Source organism: Parasteatoda tepidariorum, chromosome 6 (genome assembly GCF_043381705.1).
Source record: "Parasteatoda tepidariorum isolate YZ-2023 chromosome 6, CAS_Ptep_4.0, whole genome shotgun sequence".
Taxonomy (NCBI): domain Eukaryota; kingdom Metazoa; phylum Arthropoda; class Arachnida; order Araneae; family Theridiidae; genus Parasteatoda; species Parasteatoda tepidariorum.
The window spans coordinates 79,274,625-79,292,313 of NC_092209.1; the positions used below are offsets into that span (position 1 = coordinate 79,274,625).

Below are 17,689 nucleotides of genomic sequence, written 5' to 3' on the forward strand. Positions count from 1 at the left end.
ATTTTTATTGACACCAGTAAAACTTAGCAATTATTGATCAATAGGTATTTTATTAGTCTATATTTGTTTTCATTAATACATCAACAGGTGCCTATAGAATTACTTTACATACGTTTGCTTACAATACATATTTTTCCAGAAATCTAACAGGTTACGACCTTTTAAAATTAGATTACTTAGTTAATAATTCTTCATTATTTCATTNACACAAAAACGCACTCTAGTTCTGTTCATGATATATAATCCATGATTTATTCTTTGTTTTAGAACAATTTGGCGGATGTGTATATTCCGGAGGGTCTCGAAGCACCTTCTCCGCAGATGATATCGGAACTGAGCAGAAATTCTCACGGCGTACAGTGCGAGGGCGTAGTCGTCCAGGATTCCAAAACCATCACAATTCTCAATCTTCAATATAATGGCAATGACTCAGGTAAGCCTTGTTACCATGATAACATATTTTAATTTTTTCTTGTAGGAACGTATCTTTATTAATATACTATACTTTTTAATAACCAAAATATGCATTTGTTTGAATCTGAAATACACTAACTAAAGCTCCATCAGGTCAAGCGGGCCTTTGTACATAGTGTAGCGGAAGGTAGGGCAAGACGGGACATCGCTTTTTTTTTTCCATGCGCATCACGATAGCGGCATCTAAAGTGCGTTTTCGGAAAGAAAATATTGTTGTTCTCAATATGCACAAGTTTTTTCGTCAGTTCACAAGGTGTTGCATAAGTGCAAGCATTGTTTTGTTTCTCTTATATCGTGGTAAAATATTTTTCCTGATTTGTATGCTGATATTATTTGTTTAATACATTGTGACAAATTTTTCAAATTTGTGGCCATGTAGTGTTATTACTGTACAAACATAATGAGTAGTGTAAATTAAAATTTATTTATTTTGACAAATTTGCGGATATCTTTTTTAAAAAATGTAGTATCCGGGCAAGATGGGCCGGGCAAGATGGGACGGCCAAAGCAGACTAAAAGTGTAATATAAAAATTAAACTCTCCAGATTTGGCAAAAAGCATAAAAAATAAGGTAATATTATCAAAAATAAATATGAACTAGCAAATATTACTTAACAAATCATTTTAAAAAAATTTTAAAAATAATTTATAATTAATTAATTGACAGACAATATTCAGATTGCTTAGAATGGGCTCATGAAGCTTGCATAGCTTATTCCGGTTTTGGCCGCTTCTTACGCAGTAACTGTGATATTCAGGAACGTTTTTTTTTGTCGATTATTCTCTTATTCTGACATTAATTTCAGTGGTTTTTGAAGTATAATTATGTGTCCCATCTTGCCCGGGTAGCCCGGGCAAGATGGGACAATCTTCTATTTTCGTTTAAGTTAAGTTATTATTATTGAACTTTATTATTTATTTATTTTCTGTATGTGATATGTAAGAGCAATGTTCCCACTATATTTGTTTACAATGTAAAAGAGATAAAATTTCTCTAGTTTACTATTTTTTGAACCAAGTTTCCTTAAGCGATCCATCTTGCCCGCTCTTCCCCTACGTTGCGGGCGCATATATATCTGTTCTTTTTCGAATATATAATTAGAAAAAGTGGGTTACTTAAACCAAACGATTTCTTATGTCATGACAATAAGAAAAGGAATAGAGTTAAAATAATATTGTGTCTATTTGTTTTGGTTTTGAAACATGTACAGGCCCTTTAAAAGAATAAATTCTTGATTTTTATTTTAGCAGATTACATTACCATATAATTTCATAATTTCGGATGTTTTTCAGATGTATTTTTCTGGGTTGGCGTTGGCCCTCAACCAACACCTTTTGGAACTAAGGTACCGGATGAAAATGGATAGTAAGTGACTTATTATTTTTGTAGAACTTTTTCTCTTGGTTAAATTTTCTTAAAGTTAGGTAAACAAACGTATTTGAGCTGAGTGGATGAAGGGTGTAAGTAACATTTCTGCTAATTTGAGTAAATTAGCTTTAAGGTTCATAAGCTAACAGGTGGAATAAATGAAGACTATACGTTGTCTTGTCTGCAAGCTTTTCATTTGGCGATATCTACGCTTGTCTTTTATTCCTATTATTATTGCCTTTTCAATTTACTGCCAAATGGAGCAATTTACTGCCAAACGAGCAATTTACTGCCTTCGAAGCTATAATTCGTTAAGGAAAATAAGTCACAATTTAGGTGCTTTTCTCCTGAGGCAAGGCTACAGTTTTAAACTACGCATACCATCTTGCCTTAAAGTATCAATAGGCTTTAGAACGGACAATAACTTAATTATTTTAAGAAATTAAAATTTTCGTAGTTTCTTAGACTTTTTCACCTAATTGAAAACAGTTAAAACTTTGAATAATTCTCAATTTTTTAAAATTTTTTATAGGTTTAGATAATACAGCTTTGGAATACCTTTTGAAGTATAAAAAGCTAGATTATTTATTTTTTACAGAACTTTGACTTTTCTTCGTATTGACGCTTTGCGCCGTTTTCAAAATTAGCATAAAGGATGCTAGCTAAAGATAGGCTTAACTTAACCTAACAGTCGTGAATAATTGTTTTAAACTCGCATCAGTTATGAAAATTGCTATATTCGTAAAAATAGCGTCTTTTTCCCGTGACGACAGGTTTCATAAATTAACCTCAAATCAACACTCGTCTACTATTTATTGTTAAAAGCGTTTGGAGCCTTCTTCGACCCCGAAGACACTACAATTGTCACTAATATTCTGCTGCAAGTTAAAAGACAATTAAGGTATAGGATTCAGATAATCGTTCGCGACTGTATATAGTCCTGTTTCATTTAGCTATCAGATTATATAATTATGCATTCAAAGCAATATAAAAGCTTTTAAAAGCTAAACTTGTCGGGCAGAAATTTAATTCATGCTATTTTTTATAAGCAAAAAGGCAATGTTACGTCGTTTTAAGAGTTTGCGATGTTGAGATTCATTCGCGCTTGGAGCTTGGCATCCATTTAGCGTGCACTTAGATGCAAACAGGCTCTCTCCATTAGAGAAAATGGTTTATTCTTAACTTGCAACAGTACCTTTATCCATTAAAACTATGATGCATATTAAAATTAATGTAATGTTTTAAAGCTTAATAAAATTGAAATGAAATCTTCCAAGAAATTTGAATTTTTTTCAAAAATTTCACTCAGAACTTCCTAAGCTTTTCATTTAGTATGGTTTTTAATAAAATAATAATCCTTGAATTGTTGGAAAAACACTATTAAATGTGTGTCATCTTAATATACTTACATTTGTTTAGTTTAAATGGTCTGACACCTTACTCGGGAAAAGATGTCCACCTCCTGCTGCCAGGTAAAATGACCATGGATGATGTTGATTGGTTAAGCATCTACAACATAAGAACTCAAGAAAATTATGGATCCACAGTTATTCCAGATAAATTGAACATTCCTCCATCACTCATACATATAATAGTATGTATAATTTCACTATTTTCTTTACACATGTTTGTCACCCGGTTCACTGCAGAAAGGAGACAAGTACTCTATCTCCTACCATGGATCTCTCTCAATTATTATCATTGTAGTTTGTTTTACCCAAAGTTTTTTTAAAATTATTTACATATATTGAATGAGAGATGTGGTAGCTCAGGGGATAAAACGTTCGCCTCCTAATGACGTGAACCAGGTTCGAATACCAGCTATGGCTGGTTGATACGATTTCTGCACACGGCTCACACCGACCACAGTGCTGACGTAAAATATCATTAGTGGTAAACGGATCATGGGTTAGAGTTCCCTTGCCGTCAAAATAACTGTGGAAGGCTTTTGAGGTTCTTCGCTCATCGCGCAAATGCGGTTTAGTTTCATCAAGAAGTCTCGCTCGAAGACTAAATTTCCCCCATTACTTCATCCAGGAGTTCTCTTGTCTTCTGGATTGAGTTCAAAATTACAAGACTACATAGTTGAATGTTGGTAGACGTAAACTCAAAATGGACTTGGCTGTTCAACGACGTTTATGAAACAAAATAAAATGTATTTAATGAAAAATGCTTATAGAATAAATGCTAATCAATCAATAAAACACGTTGAACGCAGTCAGAAATATCTAAGTGTAGAATTGAAACTATACATTAGGAACAAACACTGTTAAATTTTAAACTGAATCGAAAAGTAAGTTATCAAGTTACGTTGTTTTAAAAAAAAAGTGCTTTATTTTTTGTTGAGAAACCTTACTCATGTAACATTTTACAGTCAAATGTCAAGTGCCGGAAAAGATCCCTACAAGTCTCGCACCATAAGGCAAAAACTGAGTTTGTCCCTGGGCTGTGTAAACCCTAGCTACGCCTCAGTTAAAACCGTTCCATTCCTTGAAAAATCAATTATTGAAAAATTTCTACGTATTTTTATTAAAAATAATATAAATGCAATCAAAATAAATTTAATTCCGCATCCCTGCTTGAAATTTTTAGGTGCAGCTTTATACAGCCGTACAGCCTTCACAATTGAAAGTTCTGTCGGAAAAAAAAAGAAAAAAACGGAACACACGCCGTTTTGTTTTTCATGTTTTTGACACCATTTTTACTGCAAACAAGCTGTATAATAAGCATATTTTTGTTTAGTTTTTATATGCTACATTATTCTGCTGAAAAAAAGAGCCGGTATAGTTGTTATAAATAGACATATTCAGGCTCTTGAATATGTCTATTTATAACAACTATATTTGGGTTGAACTTCCCCTATTAAAAAAGTAATAGTTATTTCTTGATTGTCTGGTATTGAATTAAATCTTGTTTTTTTACAGGAAGTAGAATCTCCGTTGCCAAACTGCGAGCAGTTGCATAGAGACTTCAGATTAAGTTGGGAAATATTCGGTCCTGCTATTACATTTGAGCTTGCCGGACAAATAGGTAAACATCTTGTTTAAATATTTAGCTGAATAATTTATTGTTACATATAGCCAACCTACTATTTAGCTTATGGAAAATTTTGAGTTCTTAAAATTTGTTAAGCATATTTTAATACATAAAAACACATAAATTAGGGCAGTAGAATTTACATACTTTTTTGTCATCTTTTAGCTGAAGATGAGTACATGGCCCTTGGTATCAGCGGGTCTGAAAATAGTTCTCAGATGATTGGATCAGATGTTGCTGTGTGCTACATGGATGGCCTTTTGGGAACTGCTGCGGATTATAATATTTCTGGAAAGTTTCCGGTAAATTGATGCATTTTGAATTTTGATTTCTATGAATGCTTAATATTAAGAAGCAGATATATTATAAATCTCGATATAAAAAAAATCAAGCAATAAATTAGAATATTTAAATTTGATAAAATTCGAAATTTAACTTTATTGCAATCGTTTATGATAGAGCAAATAAAAGGAAACTGAAAGAACGATTGAAAACGGGAGGGAAAAAACTCTAGAAAGGATAGGATAGACCTAAATGACTCAAATCTGAATGAAAATTCAGGGTCAGAAATAAAATCCTAATTAGGGAAAATAGCATGTGTGCAAGAATGAAAAATATGAATTAATCTAAATCGTCCATTTACTTCTTAGTAAATGGGTGATTGGATCAAAAATTGGGCCTACCTAATATTACTGATGATCATCCTTTTTATCTAATGAAGGTTCGCTTAATTTCGCAATGAGGAATAATGAGACATGCATTCTTCGCACGTGAATGCACAAATGCTGACTACGAACGTTTGGCGAATACGCAGCCAGCATATTACAAAACGATTGAGATTCCCAAGGTTCTACACAGCTAAATGAGCGATCTCCTTACAGACTGCACTATACTGGGGGGCTTCGTTACGAATAAGTTTCCGACCCTACATTGCTGTTTAATTCTCTGTCAGGTAGGTCTACCCCATCCTGTCAAACTTTGTTTTCATTTTATACAGACGCCTGTTTATGATGGCACATATCATTAAACTAACGGTTAAATATTGCGAAGAAAGCATCGTAAATTAAAAAAATAGCGCGTGGAGTCCCTCCGCGTGTGGGAAGTTAAACTTCGCAACCTGCGACGTAAATTGTAGAAGAATCAGCAGTCGTAGAAGGATCACTAGTTCTATTCAACGACTCTTTTTCCTGCTCCGCTCGCTTCCGTGCTCTGTAATAACGGTAATAGTGTACATTTTTCCCTCGTGGGCCTCTTGAACCAGTGGAAGTGCTTGTGGTTGCCTCATCGTCTCGCCCTGGAAAATTTATTTGTATTAATAATGTATGTGAATGCGTCATAATGTGATTTCAGAAGAGAAAACCTAACAATCAATTGATATTCACAAGAGACGTACCTTGACATAACCTTAAATTCGTCGCATTGTCCGTGGGATTGTTTCCACTCATTTTTACAATTGTTATTCACTAAATTTGAAAATAAAAAATACTCCCCTATTAAATTATATGTGTATCGAATCAAACTAGAAAAATATTTATAGAAAAACAATACTTTAATGACTTTTATTATTTTTATGCCAGTGAGAACCAAAACAATATGGAAATGAATGAGGGAAAACTGGATCCTACCACGTGATTTCCCGGCCAATAAAAATGTAGCGTTAAACNGCCAGATTTTATTGCATTATAAAGAAAAGTAATTGATATTCGATTTTTGATTAATAATTGATTTATGTGGATAGTGGCATTTATGTGGATAGTGGCATAGAATTTAGCATTGCGTCATGGTAAATGTTATTCCTACTAAGTGGAAGTAGTTGTGTTTTTTTTATATTATACCCAATTGCGAATACTTTTTCTTTAAGAAGATGCCTATAACATAACAATCAATAAAAATAGGTTAAATATTGCTAATCAAACAATAATTAGAGTATAAAATGAAAGATACGTTCCGATTTTTTTTCGAATTACTTAATTACATACATTTTAAATTTTCTTGCTTCCATTGCTAATCGATTTCTGCTTTAAATCGAGTAAGGAGTTTTGTAAATATCAATAAAAATATGAAAACAATTCCATTAAAAATGCTTTCATGAATTAATTAAAAAGTTGATAATTTTTATAACATAAATTAATAAAACTAGTAATTAAAATGTATTTTTCTAGTGTTCCAATGTTCTGGGAAAGAATGGCGGCGTTTGCTTAGACGAGAAAGTTGGAGGAGTAGCAAATGCCTATCAAATTCATACATATGTAAGGAATAATGGAATCACTACTTTAACATATAGAAGAAATCTTCTTAACACAGGTTTGTTTTTTGTTATTTTTTTTCACTAGCCGTATATCCGCTCTTCGTACAAAGTAAAAAATAAATAAATAATAAATGAATCGTTGTTATTCAATACTTCGAATTTACGCACAAAACTGAAAAGCATGTACCGAGACGTAAGTATTAAGGGTAAAAAAATAATTCCTAATTTTTTTATTAATTTTTTTGTTGCACGTCCTGGTGACTTTACGTTATTAGATGAAACAAAATGCGGAATTTAGAAGCTTAATTCATGAAAATAGAGATTAACTATACTCAGTATCATTTAGCTGGGTGCTATAGCTCGGGCCAACTCTCGAAGGTCAAAATTTACTACAGTTAATTTTCTCCAGTATTTATTTCCTTCGGGGGGCCATAAGCAAACCACAATACATACATTAGAGCCACTAAGGCTCAAGGGATACAGCGCTCACCTTCCAATGATGCGACCTAGGTTCGAATCCCAGTGGTGGCTGTTGATACGAATTCCAATTGCCGATCCGCACCGTCCACTGAGCTGACGTAAAACATCATCAGTGATAGACGAATCATGGAGTTAGATTCTCCTTGCCGTCAGCTAACCATGAGATGCTTTTGCGGTTATCCTCTCCATGTAACGCAAATGCGGGTTAGTTCCATCAGAAAGTCCCCAATGAAGGATAGTTTGTCCCAAGTTGATAATTTGTATTGGAAAAAAATTATTTTGATAAAAGCATAAGCTCAAACTATAAAAGATTTAATCAGATAGGATTTTTTGGGCTGGATCCTTTCGTGTTTCCCCTGTAAACTTACCAGTGATAACTTAAACTTATTAATTCAGTTTACCTAAAGTTAAGCAGGGTAAAATCAACGAAGGTTATGCTTTTTTTTAATATGGCAAAGATGTTCCAATTAACAAAATCAAATCTGCATCTAAGCCATGTTTCAAAAATTTTATTAGGGATTATTTGTTTATAAATTACAGAAATTTGCTTCATATGGTAAAGTTAAAAATTGTGACTGAAATTTATTCATAAATTTTTTTTTTAATTTTGTAATTTTCCGGGTTCGAGCTTATTAATTTGGGTTGGTATTAGTTTTGAAAAATTTCTTTTATTCATTCGAAAAAAAATTTATAAGAGAAATATAAATTTTTTTTTAAAAGAAATTAGTTTGTTATAAATTTTTATTTCTCATTTAAGGAATTAAGTAAAAATGAGTTCGAATTGCTTATAAACTCATTTTATAATTTTAGAGGACACTGGTGATAAAGTATTCAATCAAGAAGGTGACACTTATATGGTATGGGCCATAGGAAAGTACAACAGATTCAGGGAACCAACTTATCACAGATTAGTCTTAAGAGGTACGTATGATCCGAAATATAAGGGGAAATATTACCTATATTAAAAATCATATGTAGAACAATATTAATATTTTTCAACTCAATATCTTAAACTTAACACAATTAAAACAATACTGAGAAATCTCATCTTTTCTTTCAGAGATTGATTCTTAAAATTTATTCGGAATCGAATGTTTTATTTAATTTGTTTTATTTTTGGTTTTATCAAAAATTTTGTTAGTGTTTGGCGATAATAAGATTTCTAATCAAATGATTGTAAAACCGTTTAAAAATTAGCGTATGCAATTTTGGGGGAAAGGATGACTTAAATTTTTTTCGGCATTTCTGAAGATTCCGGAAAAATTAAAATTAGTAAACTTATAAATTAAAACTAATTAAATAAAACTAATCAAACTTTTTTTTATATGCTAGAGCAAAATAACTACATTTTAGGCACTTTTTTACGAATGAACTAAAAAAAGAATAATTTTTAAGCAATTTTTTAAATTTATTTTTTCATTATTATATTATGTGAAGGGAAAATGGGATCCTTCATACTAGCTGTGCATAATATCTAATCAAAAATAAGGTAAAAATTAGTGCAAACTAGGGCGGAGGGGGGGCAAATTAATGCTTAAGAGTAGAAAATAACGTTATCGAAGTCAGCCGAAACGCCATTGAAGAAGGCGATTGAAAACATCGAAACCTGTTTGATTACAAGATTAAATTTGAAGATGCTTTTATAATTTCATTTTAACTTCAGTTTCTTCGGACAATCAAATAGGTTTTGTTGCTTAAAAACCAGTCTTCCCTCTACAGTGGTGCACCAGGTTTTGATAGGGATTGCTTTTCACTTGTACATTAACTTTCAACCTGTGCTTGCTTCTTTACTTCACTTTTGACGAGACTTATAAAAATACATATTAAGGTTTGTGATTAAAAAAACACTTAGTATAAAATGAATTTGTAAATTTTGACTGCATTGTTCTTTAAACAAAAAAAAAATTTTACTGAAATTTTTTACTATTTTGATCTAAACATTCAGATTTTTAGAAAATTTGACAAATAATATTTACAGGCGATCTGAAACTCAATCTTGGACGTAAACCTGGAGAGAAAAACTGTGTACCGTTTTCCAGACCCAGATCACAACCTGTAATAAAATCTTGGGGTCCATTAAGAATCAGAGATCCACAGATAACTACATTTACAGTTAGAGTAGGCGTTCCAGGAAATATAAAAGGCTATCATGGAATCACAGGTATTTTTATGTTTATCTATAAAAAATGTATCTTATATGAGATTATTAATTATTCTGTTCATAAAAACTTGATAGAAATATAGAATGATTGTCTTGCTTACACATATAATTCAAATGAGTAAAAAATGGATGTAACTTTGTACTTTTATAATTTAGATGAATATTTTTTTCGTTAACTATCATTTTTTCTATTAACACGTAAACATGTACACGTAAATACACGTTAAAGAAGCGTAAGCTCCCATTGCCGCTGTTTTTGGTGTTCAAATTTTTGTTGCTTTTGTTCTGCTATGAGAAAACAATAGCATTTCGAAACAGTAAATTACGAAGATTTGTAAAAGAACGTATAGGAAGTGTGATGGAATAAAATTTTTTAATATTCGTCAGTTAATTTGAGAATTGTTAACTGTTAAGCATGTAGTAAAAAATACCACGCGAGCAAATCTGTATTCCAAAAAAGGGCGTCTACGTAGTTTAAATTTGACTTGCTAAAAAGGTTATTTTGATCTGTGAACTAATACCGAAGGTTTTTAGAAATTCCACTTTGTTCGAAAGTTATTTCACTTTTAAATACTCTTTTATGAATTTTTTCTCTGTTTTTGTTTTAAATAGTGATCATTTACTCATTGTTATAAGAAAATTTCTGTTAAGATTTTCATTTTATTAACTTGTTTTTGTCTTGACGTCGAAAGTAGAGGAAGGATGATAGATATTGTGTACTGACAAAGAAATTTGAAAACTTATATGAATTTTTAGAAACTTATTTTAAGAGATAAAAAAAAGGAATATCATTCACGAGTAAATTTCTTACTTATTTCTTCGTGACGTTGTCACATATTCTACAGACCAGAGTTTGAATATTTTTATTCCAAATTAAGTTTGTTTTCCTAATCCATCTTATCTTTCATTTTAATAAATATCATAGTTTTATAAATTTTGAAACTTTCTGTATTGAAAGAATTTACTTATATCTGGGTACGCATATTATCAAATGCATTTGCATCCTTCAGTGACAGTTAAGCTTTTTACTTTCCTTTAAATGATTCAAACACATAAGTCATAATGACTGAAATGAATTAATTGGTTTTCAGTACATTTCTTCATATCATTTAAGTATTAAAATAGTAATGTAAGGTAATTTATTTACACTAGAGTCAACATATAACACACTTTCGCATCTTTCGTTGACCATTTGATGAACGCTTACATGATAAATAATAGCATATTTATTTATAAAAGAAAATTTTATCCTGGTAATAATACAATTGTGCACTCATTTTTCCTTTAAATTGTAGATGCTTTTATTACGATACATAATATTTGTGGAATCTAGACAACTGAGCCAATCAGGTTCGAAAAAATAACGGGAACAGCTTAATACTTCTAAAGCATATTTATTAAACAAACAGNTTTGTAAATTCACTGCAAAAACTGAGGAAAGTCATTATAGAAAAAACGTATTGCTGTTTTATATTAACTGTGTCCTTTCGGAATCCATTCTTTACATAATTGTTCATTTACTTTAGGGAATATGTTTTTCCTTTTGTTTTTTTATCAGAATTTTTGCAAGTTGCAATCGCGCAAACTGGCATTTCGATAATAGTTTTAAATTTTTGTAAATTCGCTGCAAAAACTTAGGAAAGTCATTATAGAAAATAACAAGTGTCTTAGAATATGTCACAAAAAATTGCTCCAATATTAGTTAGAGCTAGCAAGGTCGAACGCTCCGTTCTTGATGTAAAAGTGCGAGCTTCGCTCCGAAGTGACGTCGCTAGAGAAAATCGGAGGATTGGCGCGGCGAGAGTTTCTTCAAAGGAGTGAACCAGCCCTTCTATTCTCTTTAGCCCTGGAAGCATATGGGCCAATTTTGATCTCATTGAGCATTAATGGCCGTCCACACAAGGCTCAGTTGGTGGATACCTCCGATTGGGAGATATTCAACAATTGGAGTGGCCTGGGATGTCCCCTGATCTTAATCACATCAAGCGTGTATGGGACGCTTTTGGACTCTTATTTGCAGCTCAAAGAACAGTTCCAACGACCAACAATTATGATCGAGAGTGCCTTGGTGCAATAGTGTGGTTGCTACAGGGATTGGAAAGTACCCTGGTAAACAGTATAAAATGCCAACGTTAGAGTTGTGTAGTTGTTAAAGGCGTTTATTTACTCTATTAGTCTTGTTTTCCTCTGACTAACAGGGTGTTTATCAGCTGCTGTTGTTGTTGACGTATGCCTGTTAAGTCAAAAGGGTGCAATAATTCTTTTTTTCCAGTGGCGCCATCTATGGCCAGGAATTCGACTTCTGCCACACCCGTTTATAGGGCGGACCCATTCCTACATCCATTCATTCATCCACAAATCGTAATTTTGACCTGAATCAGAGAACGCTCAATCTCCAATCCAGTACCCCCAGAGGTATTGATTTGTTATGGGCACATGAAGGACTTTGCGACTCGACAGATTTAACGTGCATCCGTCACCATTTTACTACACGGGGAGTCTTCGCCCCGACGGGGTTCGAACCCACGGACTCTCGGACATGGGCCCAGCTCCCTACCGAACAGGCTATCCCTGCCCTATCGTCAGCTGCTGTGCTGGGACAAGTGACCTGTTTCCTTATTTGGAGTACAGGTTATGCCCATTTCTTCCCACCTATATTGGTCTTATATTGTATGATATTTTGCGTTTTTTAGTGGTCTAAAAAGGAAGACATTTGACAAAAAAGTGAATTCTTTTAAGCTATTTAAATTTTTTTTTGACAAAAGATTTTTAAGATATTTTATTTTACTATTCAAAAAAATTAAAATCTGTAATGAAAATGATGACATTGCTACTATGTTCGCAGTAATTTTAATCGGTATTATTATCGCGGACTTTAAAATAATGCAACCGATTTTATATTAACAGGTAGATCCTCTCCTGGAGTAGCATGGTATGTGAATGGGCTATTGAGTCCTGAGTTGTATTTAAGACGCAATAGAAGGTATACTTTTATTGTTGAAGGTGGCAACGAGCCTTATGATGCCAGATTCTATCATCCTTTCTATATAACAGATGATTCTCATGGAGGTTACGGTAAATACACAGAAGAAGAAAGGCAGGTAAGTCTTTCAAGGAAATCATTTCAATGTCGAATCAAAATCTCACTAGCTTGAACCATAAAATGGTAGGTGTCATGATAAAATTTCCCGCACTTTCAAAAAAGTGTAAATTTGGTGTCAAGTTGAACCATATTATCGAGTAATCAAGATAAGGATTGAACAGTATGATTCAATTTGCCACCGTATGAAATTTGTGGCAAAACTTAACCTCGTTTCCATTCAAGTTGAACAATATTGCAGGGTAATCATGTTAAGGAGTGATTACTATGATTCAACTTGCCACCGTATAAAGTTAGTTACAAATTTGTACGATATTAAAGTTCAATTTGTTCCTAAATTTCTTATTTTAAGTGTGCCTTTTGCGATGACAATGTAGTGCACAAAATGTAAAGCGAGATGCCTTTAATATCTTTTATTTCCTTATTTATACTATAAGTAAGTTATTCTTACAGTAAAGAGCAGTTTGAATAAAATGAAACCCATGCAATAAATATTGTAATTAGTTCTACCTGCATCTGGGTACGCNGGATTTATATTCACATGGTTTACAAGTTTAAAAATCGCACTTTTTTGTCAAATTTTTGTTTATATATATATATATATTTTTTTTTTCCTTCTTTTTTTTTGTTTTTTGGATTTCCTCTTTTTTACTTTCTGACTACTCTCATCCCTGATACTTTCTTTAAGTAAACATGCTTTTATCGGTGGGTTTATATTTAAAACTTTTAAAATATGGTTCCAACTGTAATGTTAATTTTACTTTTGAATGTTTCGTCATATATCCAGAAGTAAATTACACTAAACTAAATATTTTTACCCCCATGTATTGCATTTGAAAAAAGTATTTTTAAGCTGCATGTTATATCTTGCAGAGAAGAGTTATGTTGATTTTAAATATTTGAAACTGAGTTGAATCACGTGCTAAGACATGATCACTTTACTTCTCGAGTTAAAAATACCCAATTCTCAACTTTTGAACGTTTTTACAAGCCAAAACAATACAATGTTGGTTGGAGAACTTTTAAAATATTAAAAAAAATTAGCTTACGAACATTAAAAAAAGAAAAAGCAAAAAAGCAAAAAAACATGAACTGTGACTAACTCACACAAGTTAAATAATATACAGTTCGATAAAAGAATAATTTCATAAAATACTACAGTCTACAAACAAGTTTGGTTGGCCATATGCATTATCTATAAAGATATGTTTGAAACGTTTGTATGCATGAAAACTCATTTTGATGTAGTTGGTGATTTAACTAGAAATAAAAGCAGAAACAAAAGTCAGAAATTGTTCCAGCAAATAGCTACTTAAAAAGCAATTGCTCTCTTACATTTGTTTATTCCTTTTCGTCTTCTTCAGTGGCACAACAGCCTTGGGTGGGTCCTGGCCTTAACGAAAAGTCTTTCCCGAGTGGTCTTTGTTTGGTGACGGTCCACCACTTTTTGATTCTTGTTTATTCAAGTGATTTTCAAGCAGCTAATTCTGTGATTCGTCAGCAGAATCGTAAAAATAAACTCAAATATGCTATGATTCACGAAAATTTTTTTCTGAAAAATTTTCTGAAAGTATTTCTTGAAATAACTCATACATATATTTTTTAAAATTTTTAATTATATGGTTGCCTTGTTCATGTAGAAACCACTTTTTCGACGATGTACTGTGTTTGATATTCTATTTTAGCACGCGTTGATAAGTATGTTTGTGCATTTTGAACGATAAGACTAATATTGTAAAATGAACTACATCTGCATACAGAAGACAGTGTCAGCTGTCTCAAACATCATCTATACAAGAAACATTTTCATTAAACACCGTATTTAGCTTATATGTCAGAATACATGATAAAATGTAATAAACTGATAACTATATTTGAAAAACAAAAGGTGGCAAAAAATTTTGTAATTAAGGAAAGATTAGAATACTGAAATTAGATGTAAAATGATTAAAATCTACTTTAATTCTAAAATGTAGTATGTATATCAATATTAAAATTAATTTAGTTATTTTAAATTTATCCAGAGATTGAATTACATTTATTTTAATTTCTAATTGGCAGAAATTCCAATTTCATCCAGTGAAAAAGCGATTTTAATAAAAGTATAAATAAACTAACCATAGATGTTTTTTTCTAGGGAAAGAAAATCTACGCTGGCGTAGAATTCGACAGAAGAGGTAGACCTCATCCATCAGTCGGTGAGTTGACACATAATTTTATTTTCAGTGAGAATATTTCAAATTAATAAATTTTTTCCGCTTGAAATCAACTTGTGATAATTTTGAATGTTGTTGGCTAGAAAAATTAAAATAGACTATTCAAAATTGAAGATTCATCTTAAGGGGTTCGAAATTATAATGCATTTTTTTTAAGTGATTTTAGTCTAATGACAACTTGCGGATTGGTCACTTTCCTTAATTCTATATTTTCTTTTTAATAAATATTCATCGTTTACTATAAGAAATTTGGAAAAGTATATCAAAAATGATACATGCTTAAAAAACATTGCATTTTGTATTTGGATCCAATTTATTCAAATAATTGTAATTTTTTGTATCACCATACGATTTTATTCTTTGGGTTAACCCTTTGACGCAAGTACACCGGTGATCCTTTTATGTATTTTTTTCTGACATTCTAATAAAGAGCAAAATTATGGTTTGGTATTTTTTAATTACAAAAATAGTCTATTAGCTAGCCAAAAAATCTGTTAGATTATCGGAATTATATTTGTACTAAAATATAAAATCCACAAAAAGCAGCTTGAAATTTTTTTTTTATTTACTTTCAAAAATTTATCAGTAAGTTAGTTTATAAGTTAAAGAAGTTTCAGTGATCAGTAACTGTTTCTCTAGCATCTAAGTAACTGCAAACAAATGCAAATTTTAAAAAATTATTGTCTAGAGCAGGGGTGGCGAACCTTTATACACCAACGTGCCAATGTTTCTAAAAAATTGTTTAATGAGGTCATAGACGTGCCATCAAATAATTTTGACCTCGTGATTATTGGGAAAATAATAACACTAAATACTATCAACTCAAAACTCTTTATTTACATTGAAAAAAAAATGCATTTAGCCATGTCTTAAAACAACATAAAGTAACATCAGTGTGACTTCTGTTGCTGCAGATTAGATGACAAATAACTTATATTAGGTTGTAAGGTGTTAGTTTAAGCAGGACTGTTATTTTTTTTTTGCTAGTTATTTATTGTTAGCTTGTTTTTTATGGTTATTAATTGTTTATTAGGTAACATATTAATAGTTAATTTTTTTATTAATAATTGTTTATTATTTTGTTTTTCTTTTTTAAATTTTAATTTAGCTGTTACATATGCTTCATAGTGTAATAACATTTGTGTAATAACAACTGTGATCGGCGGCGTGCCCAAAATATTGTATCTCGTGCCATAAATGGCACGCGTGCCATTAGTTCGCCATCCCTGGTCTAGAGGATATTACTTTTAACTCAGAAAAGACACCGGTGTGTCATGCTGCAATTCCCAACCATATATTATTAAAAGGCTAAATAAAATATTTGATCTTATTTTAGCTTAAGTTAATACAAAATTATGAAAAATGTTCAATTATAAATTCTGAGTGAAAGGGTTAATATTCAATAATTGGTTAATTCCAATAAACCACATACACTCATCAAAATGATTAAAACTAACGACATTTGTTTAACTGGTGAAATAAGTGCAGATGTATGAGGAAAAGTAATCAAAAATCGAATTTTCAGAGAAAAAAAAAGGTTTGAGGGCAAAGGCAATCATTTGAATGAAATAATTTTTCTTAAAAAAATCATATTGATACCGTATTGCCATTTTGTTATTTTAAATTAAGAATATACAGATTTTATTTTATTACCCTTTATTTACTGTAGTTTTTGTTTCTATTTAATGTAACTCTTTGTATTTATTGATCAACTCCAAATTATCCTATTTTGCCATTTATGATTCCATTGAATAGAATTATTTCTTTTCTGCAGCTGGTCGTCTGTGTGCGTGGGTGCACAACTCTTCCCATCGTTATTCAGACGATGATTTTCCTACTTTTCCCAAATTTCGGAAAACACTAAAACTGGAGTGTGCGGAAGGAGAACCATCCATTCTACATTGGACGCCTAACGCTACAGTTCCTGATCTTCTTTACTATCAAGTAATTTGTTTTCCCCTTTCTATATTTTACAAACTTAATCGAAATATAAATACAAGTAATAATTTAATGAACTTCGCGAATAAAAATATTTGTTTACAAATTTTAATTATGAGTTATAAATCTCACATTTATTTCAGAGTTAAGAATTTTCTCATATTTTATTCAAAATTGTGTCGCGTGTTTATTGCTATTTACAATTTTCCATATACACGTAAGATTTTTGTTGCTATTATATTGCCTCTATTGCTTTTATATTGCCTATTATATTGTTGTTACATATGGCTTTATTGGAAATATCAATCCATATACAATGTTCAACTTTAAGTGGATATAAACAAGGAGTAAAAAGGAACAAAATTACAATAACAGAGAAAACACATGAGAAACGCATATTAACACAAAAAGAACACATAGATGAAATTAAAGTAAGAAAAAAACTATATATATAGTGAAGAATGAGGAGTAGTCTTTACAGAGAGTTCATGTGATCTCTGGCATCCCAGTAAAGTTTACAGAGATCACCCCGCTCTTGGGATTGTTTGTCCAGTAAAGGACATACAAGCAAGTGGTCTGAGTTCATGGTTCCCGAATTGCAGATTTGGCACTCACTAGATGGAAGGATACCTATTCTATTGAGGTGCTCTGCCAAGCAGTCATGTCC

The 17,689-nt window shown here is 31.6% G+C and overlaps 1 protein-coding gene across 1 annotated transcript in view; it reads left to right on the plus strand.

Annotated features, from left to right (window-relative positions):
• LOC107456849 (protein Skeletor knk) overlaps window positions 1-17,689 on the plus strand; it is a 40,010-nt gene that overhangs the window by 21,151 nt on the left and 1,170 nt on the right. The window contains exons 8-15 of the mRNA XM_043044260.2: window positions 4,768-4,873; window positions 5,045-5,181; window positions 7,042-7,183; window positions 8,418-8,528; window positions 9,586-9,768; window positions 12,676-12,869; window positions 15,006-15,066; window positions 16,859-17,028. Coding sequence (XP_042900194.1) covers window positions 4,768-4,873; window positions 5,045-5,181; window positions 7,042-7,183; window positions 8,418-8,528; window positions 9,586-9,768; window positions 12,676-12,869; window positions 15,006-15,066; window positions 16,859-17,028 — 1,104 coding nt within the window. The remainder of the gene's footprint in view (window positions 1-4,767; window positions 4,874-5,044; window positions 5,182-7,041; window positions 7,184-8,417; window positions 8,529-9,585; window positions 9,769-12,675; window positions 12,870-15,005; window positions 15,067-16,858; window positions 17,029-17,689) is intronic.